At 41.9% G+C, this 16,542-nt stretch overlaps 1 protein-coding gene across 2 annotated transcripts in view; it reads left to right on the top strand.

Moving 5' to 3' along the window:
* Nucleotides 1-16,542, top strand: part of macrod1 (mono-ADP ribosylhydrolase 1) — a 119,445-nt gene that overhangs the window by 52,369 nt on the left and 50,534 nt on the right. For both annotated transcript variants that reach the window (XM_046295963.1, XM_046295962.1), the window contains exon 4: nucleotides 5,349-5,378. In XM_046295963.1, coding sequence (XP_046151919.1) covers nucleotides 5,349-5,378 — 30 coding nt within the window. The remainder of the gene's footprint in view (nucleotides 1-5,348; nucleotides 5,379-16,542) is intronic.

Below are 16,542 nucleotides of genomic sequence, written 5' to 3'. Positions count from 1 at the left end.
GTGCCTAACAATAGAAGTGCACTGTAGCCTATAACTTCACCCTGAACTAATGTTAAAATAGGTGTCACATCTGCTTAACATTTGCTTTAGTGTGTCTATGGTTACGCATTTTAACTAACTTTTCCATACAGCCTTATGGATCTATAGCCTATAGGCTATATAATGTCATTGTCTCTTTTTTTATCCGTTTGGTAAAGGGCGCCCAGGCTGTGATCCCCGCGCGTGAAGCTCACGGTCTTCTGTCTGTTCAGCAGGTCGTTGTGGTTCAGTCACACTCGCATTGCCATGAAAACCAGAAAGTATTTCAAGTCCACCATGTGCAACACAAGCAGCTCTTTTTATATTGTCCTTTTAATTCATTCAGTTAATCATTCAGTTTGACCCACACCTGTTGGCTTTGTGCAGTGGTGGAAAAAGTCATACATTTTCATACTTGAGTAAAAGTAAAGATACCTTAATAGAAAATGAAAGTAAAAGTGGAAGTCATCCAGTAAAATCCTACTTGAGTAAAAGTATTTGGTTTTACATATACTTAAGTGTCAAAAGTAAATGTAATTTCTAAAATATACTTAAGTATCAAAAGTATAAATCATTTTAAATTCCTTATATATAAAGCAAACCAGAGGGCACAATTTATTTATTTTAATTTTATTTCCAGATAGCCAGGAGCAGACTGCAACACCAAGACATCATTTACAAACAAAGTATTAGTGTTTAGTGAGTCCACTAGATCAGAGGCAGGAGGGATGACCAGGGTTGTTCTCTGTTTAGTGAGTCCACTAGATCAGAGGCAGGAGGGATGACCAGGGTTGTTCTCTGTTTAGTGAGTCCACCAGATCAGAGGCAGGAGGGATGATCAGGGTTGTTCTCTGTTTAGTGAGTCCACTAGATCAGAGGCAGGAGGGATGACCAGGGATGTTCTCTGTTTAGTGAGTCCACTAGATCAGAGGCAGGAGGGATGACCAGGGTTGTTCTCTGTTTAGTGAGTCCACTAGATCAGAGGCAGGAGGGATGACCAGGGTTGTTCTCTGTTTAGTGAGTCCACTAGATCAGAGGCAGGAGGGATGACCAGGGTTGTTCTCTGTTTAGTGAGTCCACTAGATCAGAGGCAGGAGGGATGACCAGGGTTGTTCTCTGTTTAGTGAGTCCACTAGATCAGAGGCAGGAGGGATGACCAGGGTTGTTCTCTGTTTAGTGAGTCCACCAGATCAGAGGCAGGAGGGATGACCAGGGTTGTTCTCTGTTTAGTGAGTCCACCAGATCAGAGGCAGGAGGGATGACCAGGGTTGTTCTCTGTTTAGTGAGTCCACCAGATCAGAGGCAGGAGGGATGACCAGGGTTGTTCTCTGTTTAGTGAGTCCACTAGATCAGAGGCAGGAGGGATGACCAGGGTTGTTCTCTGTTTAGTGAGTCCACTAGATCAGAGGCAGGAGGGATGACCAGGGTTGTTCTCTGTTTAGTGAGTCCACTAGATCAGAGGCAGGAGGGATGACCAGGGTTGTTCTCTGTTTAGTGAGTCCACTAGATCAGAGGCAGGAGGGATGACCAGGGTTGTTCTCTGTTTAGTGAGTCCACTAGATCAGAGGCAGGAGGGATGACCAGGGTTGTTCTCTGTTTAGTGAGTCCACTAGATCAGAGGCAGGAGGGATGACCAGGGTTGTTCTCTGTTTAGTGAGTCCACTAGATCAGAGGCAGGAGGGATGACCAGGGTTGTTCTCTTGATAAGTGTGTGAATTGGACCATTTTCCTGTCCTGCTAAGCATTCAAAATGTAACTAGTACTTTTGGGTGTCAGGGAAAATGTATAGAGTAAAAAGTACATCATTTCCTTTAGGAACGTAGTGATGTAAAAAAATATAATTAGTAAAGTACAGATACCCCTAAAAACTACTTCAGTACTTTACACCTCTGACCTTGTGCATAAATTACAACTGTGCATAAAATAACTCAAACTATTTTGTTAGAAAAATATGCTTTCCCTGAAAAGAGATATAGCCTTGGTTTATTCTACTAGATAAGTGGTTATTTTAGGCTACAACAGGCCTGTGACTTTTCAGCTGCGTGTGTTCACAGATTCAGAAGGATGTTATTTAGACACTGTAGAGCAGTCTCTAATTACGATTCGCCACTTTTGTTTTTTTTGACCAAGGAAAGTACAATCAAATGTACAAAATCCAAATCAACGAGGGGAAGAGAGGTTTGGTTGGAGAAAGAGGGGAATAAGAGGTGAAAGGGCAGAGAGAGAACAACACACAAACATGTTGCTCACGGAATGAAAGAGAGGAGATGAGCTGATGGATTATAGAGCAATATATATTCTGGATACATTGTACAGAACTGTTGTTTTTATCAGCAGCAACATCATAAGAATCATCAGCATCACTGTTCAGTTATGAAACCAGGACAGGATTCAGTCTTACAGTATATTCCCGAGCGTCCCTAAATACACCACAACAGTAGAAACACACACACACACACACACACACACACACACACACACACACACACACACACACACACACACACACACACACACACACACACACACACACACACACACACACACACACACACACACACACACACACACACACACACACACACACACACACACAGCCTTAACACACTGGCACCTTAGTTGGGGAGAATGGGCTCGTGGTAATTGCTGGAGCGGAATCAGTGGAATGGTATCAAATATATCAAACACATGTTTGATGCCATTCCATTAACTCTGTTCCAGCCATTATTTTGAGCCGTCCTCCCCTCAGCAGCCTCCACTGATTTTCACTCACTCTCTCATTGTCAGTCACAGCAAGATTTTCTTTCCATCTTTTCTTTCAATTGATATATTTTCACCCTTGCTCTGTCCATCCTTTCAGTGCTGAAAGCAGTCTGGTACACATCACCTATTCCCCTCCATTCCGTGCCCTTTCTCTCTCTCTGTCTGTCTCTGTGTGTTTCTCTGTGTGTTTCTCTGTGTGTGTCTGTCCAGTCATAATTGAATGACTTCCCTTTCCAGGAGAAGGTAGGCTACGCTCCATCTTTTTAGTTTCTCTCTCTCTCTCTCTCTCTCTCTCTCTCTCTCTCTCTCTCTCTCTCTCTCTCTCTCTCTCTCTCTCTCTCTCTCTCTCTCTCTCTCTCTCTCATAGCATAAGTTGATATAGTGTTTGTTTACACACATTGGAGTAAAACAAGGTTATATTTGTGGTTCTGATGTGGTATGACAGTTGAACTAAGCTCATGAGGCATTTAGAAGTTACATTCTTCAAGAATCAGTGGGTACATATCATTCAATTATAAGTCCATAAATTGATGTAGCGACTAAGGATTCTAGCTTTAACTGAAACATGTATTGAGTTTATCATCATTTACAGATGTAGGATCTTAATTTGATCACCCTGTTGCAGGAGACATTTTGTGCTATGCAGGATATTTAAAACGTAGTGTATTTGAGGTTTAAAGGCTTCTGAAGTTTGTAACATGCCATTTGAAATTTCAGACATGATTTACCCTTACGAAAAATGTATCAACCCCTTCAAAAAATGTCCATGAAATATAATCCTCATAATAATTCACATTCTATCTCAAGGCCATCAGACTGTTAAACAGCCATCACTGACACAGAGAGGCTGCTGCCTACATACAGACTTGAAATCATTGGCCACTTTAATGAATGGATCACGAGTCACTTTAATAATGCCATGTAATAATGTTTATAATGTTTGCACATCTTGCATTTCTCATCTCAAATGTATATGTTGTATTTTATACCATCTATTGCACCTTGCCTATGCCACTCAGTCATTGTTCATCATTCATGTATATATTCTTATTCCTTTACTTAGATTTGTGTGTATTAGGTAGTTGTTATGGAATTGTTAGATATTGCTGCACTGTTGAAGCACAAGCATTTCGTGACACTCGCAATAACATCTGCATGTGACCAACCAAATTTAATTTGATTTGCAGGATTATTTTTTATTCTGTAGCAAACTGGCTCAAATTATGATCCTACATCTGTACAACACTTGGAAAGAGTCTAATTTACAGCGATATACAGTATATTAGGATTTATATTCAGTTTCTCTATTTCTCTCTCTCTTTCACTCACTCACTCACACCTCTTTCTCTAGGGTGAAGGATACATAGGGGTTTAACAGATGTTAAACCTCTCTCCCTGGGGTAACAGCGGTACACCCCTCTGTCTGTCTCCCCAGTCTCTCTTTCTCTTTGTCGCACTTTTTTTTCTCTGCCCATCCACCTGTCTCACTTTCTTCTCTCTGTTCTCACACATTCATCCTTTAACTGACAGAAGTGGGAGAGGCACCTCTACAGGCTAAGTACTTATTTCACCTCTTTCTGACACCATCTCTCTATCTCTCTCCCTCTCGCGCTCTTTCCACCCATCTCTCGCTCTCTCCACCCCTCTCTATCCCTCTTTCTCGCTCTTTCCACCTCTCTCTCTCTCTCTCTCTCTCTCTCTCTCTCTCTCTCTCTCTCTCTCTCTCTCTCTCTCTCTCTCTCTAATTAACTAGGTTTTAGTAACAAACCTTTGGGCTTTGGGAGTTTCCATGGTTACACCAACATCCAATCTTGTCGGTCCACGTCTGTGTGTGTGTGTGAGATATGTGTGTGTGTGCGTGGTTGTGCATGCACATGGACATGTTTTGGCTATGCATGCACTGGGCTCTGTTTTTAATGCTTTTGTCTTCCAGAGGGACAGACAGATGTTGCCATTCTGCTGCCTCCTCTCGCTCCTCTCCTCTCGCTCCTCTTTTCTCCTCTCGGCCGCTCCTCTCGCTCCCGTCCTCTCTTGAGACCATGTGAATAGAGGCTCCTGGATAGGCGGGATGTGTCTAAAATCTCCCTCTCTCTCCTCTGCTCTGTATTTCCCTGTCTGAATGGCTGTCCAGAAGAGTTACACACTGAACCAGTGTCCAGTGCTGTATCTGGCTGGTGTGGTGCTGTGGTGTTCTCATATCGACCAGCCTGTCAGGTTAAAGTTGCTCTGTATTGGATCATGACTCCTGGTGGCAGGGCAGGAACCGAAATAACTGAATTTTATTCCAGCCCGCCTTCAAATCAATTGAGTGATGAAGGCTGATGATGGAGCTTGTGACATCATTGAGATCAAAGGTCATAAGTCAGAGGCAGCGCTGATGACACAATGCACCAATCCCAGAGCTATATATATATATATATATATATGGCTCAGCCATACTGCTGTTTATTTCCAGGAAGGTTGGAGTAAGACCTTGAAGGGCTATACAATCCTGCCAGCTAGAAGGTATATTTACATTATAAAGAATGTTTTCTCATGATGTTTCTCTTTTCTGTTTTATCTTTCAGCCAACAAGACTCTGCTGGGGGGAGGAGGAGGTGAGTCATTCTGTCGTTCTTTACTCTGTTATTTCTGTTCCCTTGTTCCTGGAGAGAAAGAATACAGACCTCTGTGTGTGTGTGTGTGTGTGTGTGTGTGTGTGTGTGTGTGTGTGTGTGTGTGTGTGTGTGTGTGTGTGTGTGTGTGTGTGTGTGTGTGTGTGTGTGTGTGTGTGTGTGTGTGTGTGTGTGTGTGTGTGTGTGTGTGTGTGTGTGTGTGTGTGTGTTAGACCTGGGATAACTATAGTTAACTATACTTCATCGAAAGTAAAATAAAAATTGGGGTTTACCTACTTTGGAGGTGACTACAACTATTTGTAGTCAAATCCCAAAAACAGATCCCCAAAAAATGACAACTTTCTAAAACGATTTGAATACAGATCTGAGAAAGCAACTACTTTCCAAAAATATGTCAATACAGATCTCATGAAGTGACTACTTTTCAGAAACAATTGGATTGGCTGCCTTCAACTAATGGCAGGGCTGTATCTGGAACTGCATGTTGATGATAACAATAGAATGAATAGAGCACAAACAATCTTCTATACTATTCCAGACTATCTGACAGTCTACACAATACATTTCTATCTGAACATTCTGTAAATATTCATTCTGAATGTCCATTGACGCAGGTGTACATAATCAAACCAATTAACCAATAATATGTTGTACAGATAATTATAGATACGTTTTGACTCTCAACAACCATATGACTCTTTCAACATGCCAATGAAAAGGTTGAAAGCTGCAATTCATTTAATGATACCCGAAAATACTGCAGGGAAATTCTAAGCCATTTGCGAACATTGCAAATAGCAAGTTGGATGCTTAGCAAAAACAACTCTGAACCTCTGTCCATTTGAGGGTAAGTGTTCTTGTTTCAAACACACACTATAAGATCTTTAAAGGGATAGTTTGCTCAGAATACAAACTAACATGATTTTCCACCTACCTTGTCTATAGTTGATTCAAGTTTTTGGATATTTCATTTCCTTTCTACAGTTAATAGACGTTGTTACTGTCGGCATTCTCAAAAACACTTAACATTAAACCGTTATTGTTCCTGTGTAATACAACTGTAGTTACTTTTGGAACATTTTGTTAGCATGTTATATAATACTTTAATAATTTCATTTGAATTGCATAGCAATGAGCTTAGAGCTTTTGTAGCTACTGTACACGAGGAATAGTGACTGTTTCTTATTCTACTGGAATAACTCCATTATTATGCAACTATATATCAACGTCCTATGTAACAACAATGTTGTTATTGTAATAATCACTAAGTTGCTAAACATGTATAAGAACTGGATGTTACTGCATTACCTTTTGTCACTCATTATCAAAATCATTTATTAGTCATTTTGAAGCTGCAAAAGTGGTTTACTCTAATGTTGAGGCGATTCAATGTCAAATCAAATGTTATCTGTCACATACACATGGTTAGCAGAAGTTAATGCGAGTTTAGCGAAATGCTTGTGCTTCTAGTTCCGACAATGCAGTAATATCCAATGAGTAATCTAACCTAACAATTTCACAACAATTACCTTACACTTGTGTGTATAAAGGAATGAATAAGAATCTGTACATAAAAAAATATCTGAATGAGTGATGGTATAGAATGGCATAGGCAAGATGCAGTAGATGGTATAGAGTACAGTATATATATATGAGATGAGTAATGTAGGGTATGTAAACAAGATGCAGTAGATGGTATAGAGTACAGTATATACGTATGAGATGAGTAATGTAGGGTATGTAAACAAGATGCAGTAGATGGTATAGAGTACAGTATATACATATGGGATGAGTAATGTAGGGTATGTAAACAAGATGCAGTAGATGGTATAGAGTACAGTATATACATATGAGATGAGTAATGTAGGGTATGTAAACAAGATGCAGTAGATGGTATAGAGTACAGTATATATATATGAGATGAGTAATGTAGGGTATGTAAACAAGATGCAGTAGATGGTATAGAGTACAGTATATACATATGAGATGAGTAATGTAGGGTATGTAAACAAGATGCAGTAGATGGTATAGAGTACAGTATATACATATGAGATGAGTAATGTAGGGTATGTAAACAAGATGCAGTAGATGGTATAGAGTACAGTATATACATATGAGATGAGTAATGTAGGGTATGTAAACAAGATGCAGTAGATGGTATAGAGTACAGTATATACATATGAGATGAGTAATGTAGGGTATGTAAACAAGATGCAGTAGATGGTATAGAGTACAGTATATATATATGAGATGAGTAATGTAGGGTATGTAAACAAGATGCAGTAGATGGTATAGAGTACAGTATATACATATGAGATGAGTAATGTAGGATATGTAAACAAGATGCAGTAGATGGTATAGAGTACAGTATATACATATGAGATGAGTAATGTAGGATATGTAAACAAGATGCAGTAGATGGTATAGAGTACAGTATATACATATGAGATGAGTAATGTAGGGTATGTAAACAAGATGCAGTAGATGGTATAGAGTACAGTATATACATATGAGATGAGTAATGTAGGGTATGTAAACAAGATGCAGTAGATGGTATAGAGTACAGTATAAACATATGAGATGAGTAATGTAGGATATGTAAACAAGATGCAGTAGATGGTATAGAGTACAGTATATACATATGAGATGAGTAATGTAGGGTATGTAAACAAGATGCAGTAGATGGTATAGAGTACAGTATAAACATATGAGATGAGTAATGTAGGGTATGTAAACATTATATTAAGTGGCATTGTTTAAAGTGGCTAGTGATACATTACATCAAGATGGCAAGATGCAGTAGATGGTATAGAGTACAGTATAAACATATGAGATGAGTAATGTAGGATATGTAAACAAGATGCAGTAGATGGTATAGAGCACAGTATAAACATATGAGATGAGTAATGTAGGATATGTAAACAAGATGCAGTAGATGGTATAGAGTACAGTATAAACATATGAGATGAGTAATGTAGGGTATGTAAACATTATATTAAGTGGCATTGTTTAAAGTGGCTAGTGATACATTACATCAAGATGGCAAGATGCAGTAGATGGTATAGAGCACAGTATAAACATATGAGATGAGTAATGTAGGGTATGTAAACATTATATTAAGTGGCATTGTTTAAAGTGGCTAGTGATACATTACATCAAGATGGCAAGATGCAGTAGATGGTATAGAGCACAGTATAAACATATGAGATGAGTAATGTAGGGTATGTAAACATTATATTAAGTGGCATTGTTTAAAGTGGCTAGTGATACATTACATCAAGATGGCAAGATGCAGTAGATGGTATAGAGCACAGTATAAACATATGAGATGAGTAATGTAGGGTATGTAAACATTATATTAAGTGGCATTGTTTAAAGTGGCTAGTGATACATTACATCAAGATGGCAAGATGCAGTAGATGGTATAGAGCACAGTATAAACATATGAGATGAGTAATGTAGGGTATGTAAACATTATATTAAGTGGCATTGTTTAAAGTGGCTAGTGATACATTACATCAAGATGGCAAGATGCAGTAGATGGTATAGAGTACAGTATATACATATGAGATGAGTAATGTAGGATATGTAAACAAGATGCAGTAGATGGTATAGAGTACAGTATATACATATGAGATGAGTAATGTAGGGTATGTAAACATTATATTAAGTGGCATTGTTTAAAGTGGCTAGTGATACATTACATCAAGATGGCAAGATGCAGTAGATGGTATAGAGCACAGTATAAACATATGAGATGAGTAATGTAGGGTATGTAAACATTATATTAAGTGGCATTGTTTAAAGTGGCTAGTGATACATTACATCAAGATGGCAAGATGCAGTAGATGGTATAGAGCACAGTATAAACATATGAGATGAGTAATGTAGGGTATGTAAACATTATATTAAGTGGCATTGTTTAAAGTGGCTAGTGATACATTACATCAAGATGGCAAGATGCAGTAGATGGTATAGAGTACAGTATATACATATGAGATGAGTAATGTAGGTTAAGTAAACATTATATGAAGTGGCATTGTTTAAAGTGGCTAGTGATACATTTATTACATCAATTTTTCCATTATTAAAGTGGCTGGAGTTCAGTCAGTATGTTGGCAGCAGCCACTCAATGTTAGTGATGGCTGTTTTTCAGTCTCTCGGTCCCAGCATTGATGCACCTGTACTGACCTCACCTTCTGGATGATGGCGGGGTGAACAGGCAGTGGCTCGGGTGATTGTTGTCCTTGATGATCTTTTTGACCTTCCTGTGATATTGGGTGGTGTAGGTGTCCTGGAGGGCAGGTAGTTTGCCCCCGGTGATGCGTTGTGCAGACCTCACTACCCTTTGGAGAGCCTTTTTTATTTTACCTTTATTTTATCTTTATTTGACTAGGCAAGTCAGTTAAGAACACATTTTTATTTTCAATGAAGGCCTAGGAACAGTGGGTTAACTGCCTTACGGTTATGGGCGAAGCAGTTGCCGTACCAGGCGGTGATACAGCTCGACAGGATGCTCTCGATTGCGCATCTGTAAAAGTTTGTGAGGGGTTTTGGTGACAAGCCAAATTTCTTCAGCCTCCTGAGGTTGAAGAGGCGCTACTGCGCCTTCTTCACCACGCTGTCTGTGTGGTTGGACCATTTAAGTTTGTCCGTGATGTGTATGCCAAGGAACTTAAAACTTTCTACCCTCTCCACTACTGTCCCGTCGATGTGGATAGGGTGGTGCTCCCTCTGCTGTTTCCTGAAGTCCACGATCATCTCCTTTGTTTTGTTGATGTTGAGTGTGAGGTTATTTTCCTGACACCACACTCCGAGGGCCCTCACCTCCTCCCTGTAGGCCATATCGTCGTAATCAAGCCTACCACTGTAGTGTCGTTTGCAAACTTGATGATTGAGTTGGAGCGTGCATGGCCACACAGTCGTGGGTGAACAGGGAGTACAGGAGAGGGCTGAGAACGCACCCTTGTGGAGCCCCAGTGTTGCGGATCAGCGGGGTGGAAATGTTGTTACCCACCCTCACCACCAGGTGGTGGCCCGTCAGGAAGTCCAGGACCCAGTTGCACAGGGCGGTGTTGGGACCCAGGGTCTCGAGCTTGATGATGATTTTGGAGGGTACTATGTTGTTAAATGCTGAGCTGTAGTCGATGAACAGCATTCTTACATAGGTATTCCTCTTGTCCAGATGTGTTAGGGCAGTGTGATTGCGATTGCGTCGTCTGTGGACCTATTGGGGCGGTAAGCAAATTGGAGTGGGTCTAGGTGTCAAGTAGGGTGGAGGTGATATGGTCCTTGACTAGTCTCTCAAAGCCCTTCATGATGACGGAAGTGAGTGCTTTCTTGGGAACAGGGACAATGGTGGCCCCCTTGAAGCATGTGGGGACAGCAGACTGGGATAAGGATTGATTGAATATGTCCGTAAACACACCAGCCAGCTGGTCTGCGCATGCTCTGAGGACGCGGCTGGGGATGCCGTCTGGGCCTGCAGCCTTGCAAAGGTTGACACGTTTAAATGTTTGCTCACGTCGGCTGCAGTGAAGGAGAGCCCGCAGGTTTTGGTAGCGGGCTGTGTCAGTGGCACTGTATTGTCCTCAAAGCGAGCAAAGAAGTTGTTTAGTCTGTCTGGGAGCAAGACATCCTGGTCCGTGACGGGGCTGGTTTTCCTTTTATAGTCCGTGATTGACTGTAGACCCTGCCACATACCTCTCCTGTCTGAGCTGTTGAATTGCGACTCTACTTTGTCTTTATACTGACGCTTAGCTTGTTTGATTGCCTTGCGGGGGGAATAGCTGTCAGGATTTGGCCAGGGTTGTTCCGGTTTTTGGTCACTAGATGCCCCCATTGTGCCTTTTGACCTTTTGTTTTCCCTTGATCCCCATTATTATTTGCACCTGTGCCTCGTTTCCCCTGATTGTATTTAAACCCTTTGTTTTACTCAGTTCTTTGCTCTGTGTTTGTATGTTAGCACCCAGCCCTAGTACTCTGTGAGCTCTTGTTGATCCCGGTGGACTCTCTTGTGGAATTCTGTTTTTTTGTTCTTGTTTGTTTGTTTTTGAGTATCTTTTGTGGCTTTTTGTGCTGTGCCTTCCACCTTGTGGATTTGCCTTTTTGTCTTGGAGGATTGCCTTTGTTCTTGTGGAATTCCTTTTGAGGTTGTGGAGTTACATGTTTTCCTGAAGAACTTCACTTTTTACTTCATTAAATACACCGTCTCATGTACTGCTGTGTCTGCCTCATCTTCTGGGTTCTGCTGACTATTCGTGGCTCAGTTGGTTTAGTGACTGTTTCTCACTCCGGAGACCTGGGTTCGTAACCGGGTCCTGACAATAGCTACACTGATTGTATTCAGTCATGTTACCTGTCACCTTGCCCTGATTAAAAGCAGTGGTTTACGCTTTCAGTTTTGCGTGAATGCTGCCATCAACCCACAGTTTCTGGTTGGGGAATGTTTTAATAGACGCTGTGGGTATGACATTGCCGATGCACTTGCTAATAAACCTGCTCACCGAATCAGCGTATTCATCAATGTTGTTGTTCGCCGCAATGCGGAACATATCCCAGTCCACGTGATCGAAGCAATCTTGAAGCGTGGATTCCGATTGGTCGGACCAGTGTTGAACAGACCTGAGCGTGGGAGCTTCCTGTTTTAGTTTTGGTCTATAGGCTGGAAGTAACGAAATGGAGTCGTGGTCAGCTTTTCCGAAAGGAGGGTGGGGGAGGGCCTTATATGCGTCGCGGAAGTTAGAATAGCAATGATCTAGGGTTCTGCCAGCCCTGGTTGCGCAATCGATATGCTGATAGAATTTAGGGAGCCTTGTTTTCAGATTAGCCTTGTTAAAATCCCCATAAATGCAGCCTCAGTATATAGATACTTTTGTACATGTTTCCTCCAGTATCTTCACAAGGTCCTCTGCTGTTGTTCTGGGAATGATTTGCGCTTTTCACACCAAAGTACGTTCATCTCTAGGAGACAGAATGCGTCTCCTTCCTGAGCGGTATGATGGATGCATGGTCCCATGGTATTTATACTTGTGTACTATTGTTTGTACAGATGAACATGGTACCTTCAGGCATTTGGAAATTGCTCCAAAGGATGACCAGACTTGTGGTGGTCTACAATTGTTTTTCTGAGGTCTTCGATGATTTCTTTTGATCTTCCCATGATGTCAATCAAAGAGGCACTGAGTTTGAAGGTAGGCTTTGAAATACATACACACCTCCAATTGACTCAGAAGCCTCTAAAGCCATGACATCATTTTCTGGAATTTTCCAAGCTGTTTAAAGGCACAGTCAACTTAGTGTATGACCCACTGGAATTGTGTTACAGTGAATTATTTTTAATTTTTTATTTTACCTTTATTTTACTAGGCAAGTCAGTTAAGAACAAATTCTTATTTTCAATGACGTCCTAGGAACAGTGGGTTAACTACTGCTACTGAACTATAGTTTGTTAACAAGAAATTTGTGGAATGGTTGAAAAACCTCCGACCAGTCAAAAGTTTGGACACACTAATTCACTAATTCTTTATTTTACTATTTTCTACATTGTAGAATAATAGTGAAGACATCAAAACTATGGAATCCTGTAGTAACCAAAAAAGTCTTAAACCAATGAAAATATATTTGAGGTTTGAGATTCTTCAAAGTAGCCACCCTTTGCCTTGATGATAGCTTTACACACTCTTGGCATTCTATTAACCAGCTTCACCTGGAATGCTTTTCTAACAGTCTTGTGCACATATGCTGAACACTTGTTGGCTGCTTTTCCTTCACCCTGCAGTCCAACTCAATTGGGTTGAGGTCGGGTGATTGTGGAGGCCAGGTCATCTGATGCAGCAATCCATCACTCTCCTTCTTGGTCAAATAGCCGTTACACAACCTGGAGGTGTGTTGGTCATTGTCCTATTAAAACAAATGATAGTCCCACTAAGTGCAAAACAGATGGGATGGCGTATCGCTGCAGAATGCTTAGGTAGCCGTGCTGGTTTAGTGTGCCTTGAATTCAAAATAAATCACGACAGTGACAACATCCAAGCACTCCCACACATCACACCTCCTCCTCCATGCTTCACAGTGGGAACCACACATGCGGAGATAATCCGTTCACTTATTCAGCGTCTCACAAAGACATGGCGGTTGGAACCAGAATCTCAAATTTTAACTTATCAGACCAAAGGACAGATTTCTACTGGTCTAACGTCCATTGCTCATGTTTCTTGGCCCAACCAAGTCTCTTCTTATTGGTGACTTAGTAGTGATTTATTTGCAGCAATTCGTGAAGGCAATGAAGGCCTGATTCACACAATCTCTTCTGAACAGTTGATGTTGAGATATATCTGTTTCTTGAACAGTTATCTGACTTCATGAGTGTGAGAGAGAGAGGAAATGTTTTTGCAAGTGTGTGTGTGTGGTGTGTGTTTCCATCCAGCTTCCTAGTTAGTATATTATGTGAGACTGCTGGTAAGAAGTCATTAGTACAGTGCATTTGAAAGTATTCAGACCCCTACATTTTGTTACGTTACAGCCTTATTCTAAAATGTATTAAATAGTTTTTCCCCCTCATCAAACTACACACAATACCCCATAACGATGAAGCAAAAACAGTTACTTAAGTTTTCAGACCCTTTACTCAGTACTTTGATAAAGCACTTTGGCAGTGATTACAGCCTTGAGTCTTCTTTGGTATGACACTGCCAGCTTGGCACACCTGTATTTGGGGGGTTTCTAAAGTTTTTCTTCACAAGCTCTGTCAGGTAGGATGGGGAGCGTCGCTGTAGAGCTATTTTCAGATCTCTCCAGAGATGTTCGATCGGGCTCAATTCCGGGCTCTGGCTGGACCACTCAAGGATATTCAGAGACTTGTCCCGAGGCCAACCCTGCGTTGTCTTGGCTGTGGGCTTAGGGTCGTTGTTCTGTTGGAAGGTGAACCTTCTCCCCAGTCTGAGGTCCTGAGCTCTCTGGAGCAGGTTTTCATCAAGGATCTCACTGTACTTTACTCCATTCATCTTTGCCTCGATCCTGACTAGACTCCCGGTCCATGCCACTGAAAAACATCCCCACAGCATGATGCTGCCGCCACCATGCTTCACTGTAGGAATGGTGACAGATGTCCTCTAGATGTGATGCTTGGTATTCAGGCCAAAGAGTTCAATCTTGGTTTCATCAGAACAGAAAATCTTGTTTCTCATGATCTGAGAGTCCTTTAGCCCAAGCGGGCTGTCATCTGCCCTCTAAGTGAGGAGTGGCTTCCATCCGGCCACTCTGCCATAAAGGCCTGATTGGTGGAGTGCTGCAGAGATGGTTGTCCTTCTGGAAGGTTCATCCATCTTCACAGCGGAACTCTGGAGCTCTGTCAGAGTGACCATCGGGTTCTTGGTGACCTCCCTGACCAAGGCCGTTCCCCCCCGATTGCTCAGTTGGGTCGAGCAGCCAGCTCTAGGACGAGTCTTGGTGGTTCCAAACTTCTTCCATTTAAGAATGATTGAGGCCACTGTGTTCTTGGGGACCTTCAATGCTGCATAAATGTTTTGGTACCCTTCCCCAGATCTGTGCCTCGACACATTCCTGTCTCTGAGCTCTACGGACAATTATTTTGACCTCATGGCTTGGTTTCTGCTCTGACTGTTAACTGTGGGACCTTGTATAGACAGGTGTGTGCCTTTCAAATCATCTCCAATCAATTTAATTTACCACATGTGGACTCCAATCAAGTTGTAGAAACATCTCAAGGATGATATTTGGAAACAGGCTGCACCTGAGCTCAATTTCGAGTCCGATAGCAATGGGTCTGAATTCTAAAGTAAATTTAGTAATTTGTTTGTTATTTATACATTTGCAAACATTTAAAAAATGAAAAATAAACTATTTTTGCTTATCATTGTACGGTATTGTGTGTAGGTTGAGGAACAGTTTTTATTGAATCCGTTTTAGATTAAGGCTGTAACGTAACAAAATGTGTGAAAAGGGAAGCGTCCTGAATCCTTTCTGAATGCACTGTATATCCCCTCTTCAAAGGGGGAGACACCCTGGACCCAAACTGTTACAGACCTATATCCATCCTGCCCTGCCTATCTAAGGTCATCGAAAGCCAAGTCAACAAACAGGTCACTGACCATCTCGAGTCCCACCGTACCTTCTCCGCTGTGCAATCTGGTTTCCGAGCCGGTCACGGGTGCACCTCAGCCACGCTCAAGGTACTAAACGATATCATAACCGCCATCGATAAAAGACAGTACTGTGCAGCCGTCTTCATCGACCTTGCCAAGGCTTTCGACTCGGTCAATCACCATATTCTTATCGGCAGACTCAGTAGCCTCGGTTTTTCGGATGACTGCCTTGCCTGGTTCACCAATTACTTTGCAGACAGAGTTCAGTGTGTCAAATCGGAGGGCATGCTGTCCGGTCCTCTGGAAGTCTCTATGGGGGTGCCACAGGGTTCAATCCTCGGGCCAACTCTTTTTTCTCTATAATATCAATGATGTTGCTCTTGCTGCGGCGATTCCCTGATCCACCTCTACGCAGACAACACCATTCTATATACTTCCGGCCCGTCCTTGGACACTGTGCTATCTAACCTCCAAACGAGCTTCAATGCCATACAACACTCCTTCCGTGGCCTCCAACTGCTCTTAAACGCTAGTAAAACCAAATGCATGCTTTTCAACCGTTCGCTGCCTGCACCCGCACGCATGACCAGCATCACAACCCTGGATGGTTCCAAACTTGAATATGTGGACATCTATAAGTACCTAGGTGTCTGGCTAGACTGTAAACTCTCCTTCCAGACTCACATCAAACATCTCCAATCGAAAATCAAATCAAGAGTCGGCTTTCTATTCCGCAACAAAGCCTCCTTCACTCACGCCGCCAAACTTACCCTAGTAAAACTGACTATCCTACCGATCCTCAACTTCGGCGATGTCATCTACAAAATTGCTTCCAACACTCTACTCAGCAAACTGGATGCAGTTTATCACTGTGCCATTCGTTTTGTCACTAAAGCACCTTATACCACCCACCACTGCGACTTGTACGCTCTAGTCGGCTGGCCCTCGCTACATATTCGTTCGACCCACTGGCTCCAGGTCATCTACAAGTCCATGCTAGGTAAAACTCCGCCTTATCTCAGTTCACTGGTCACGATGGC

The sequence above is a fragment of the Oncorhynchus gorbuscha genome, linkage group LG13, assembly GCF_021184085.1.
Source record: "Oncorhynchus gorbuscha isolate QuinsamMale2020 ecotype Even-year linkage group LG13, OgorEven_v1.0, whole genome shotgun sequence".
In the NCBI taxonomy this organism is placed as follows: Eukaryota; Metazoa; Chordata; class Actinopteri; order Salmoniformes; family Salmonidae; genus Oncorhynchus; species Oncorhynchus gorbuscha.
Note: the sequence above shows the minus strand (reverse complement) of the source record. Positions and strands in the feature narration are given on the sequence as shown.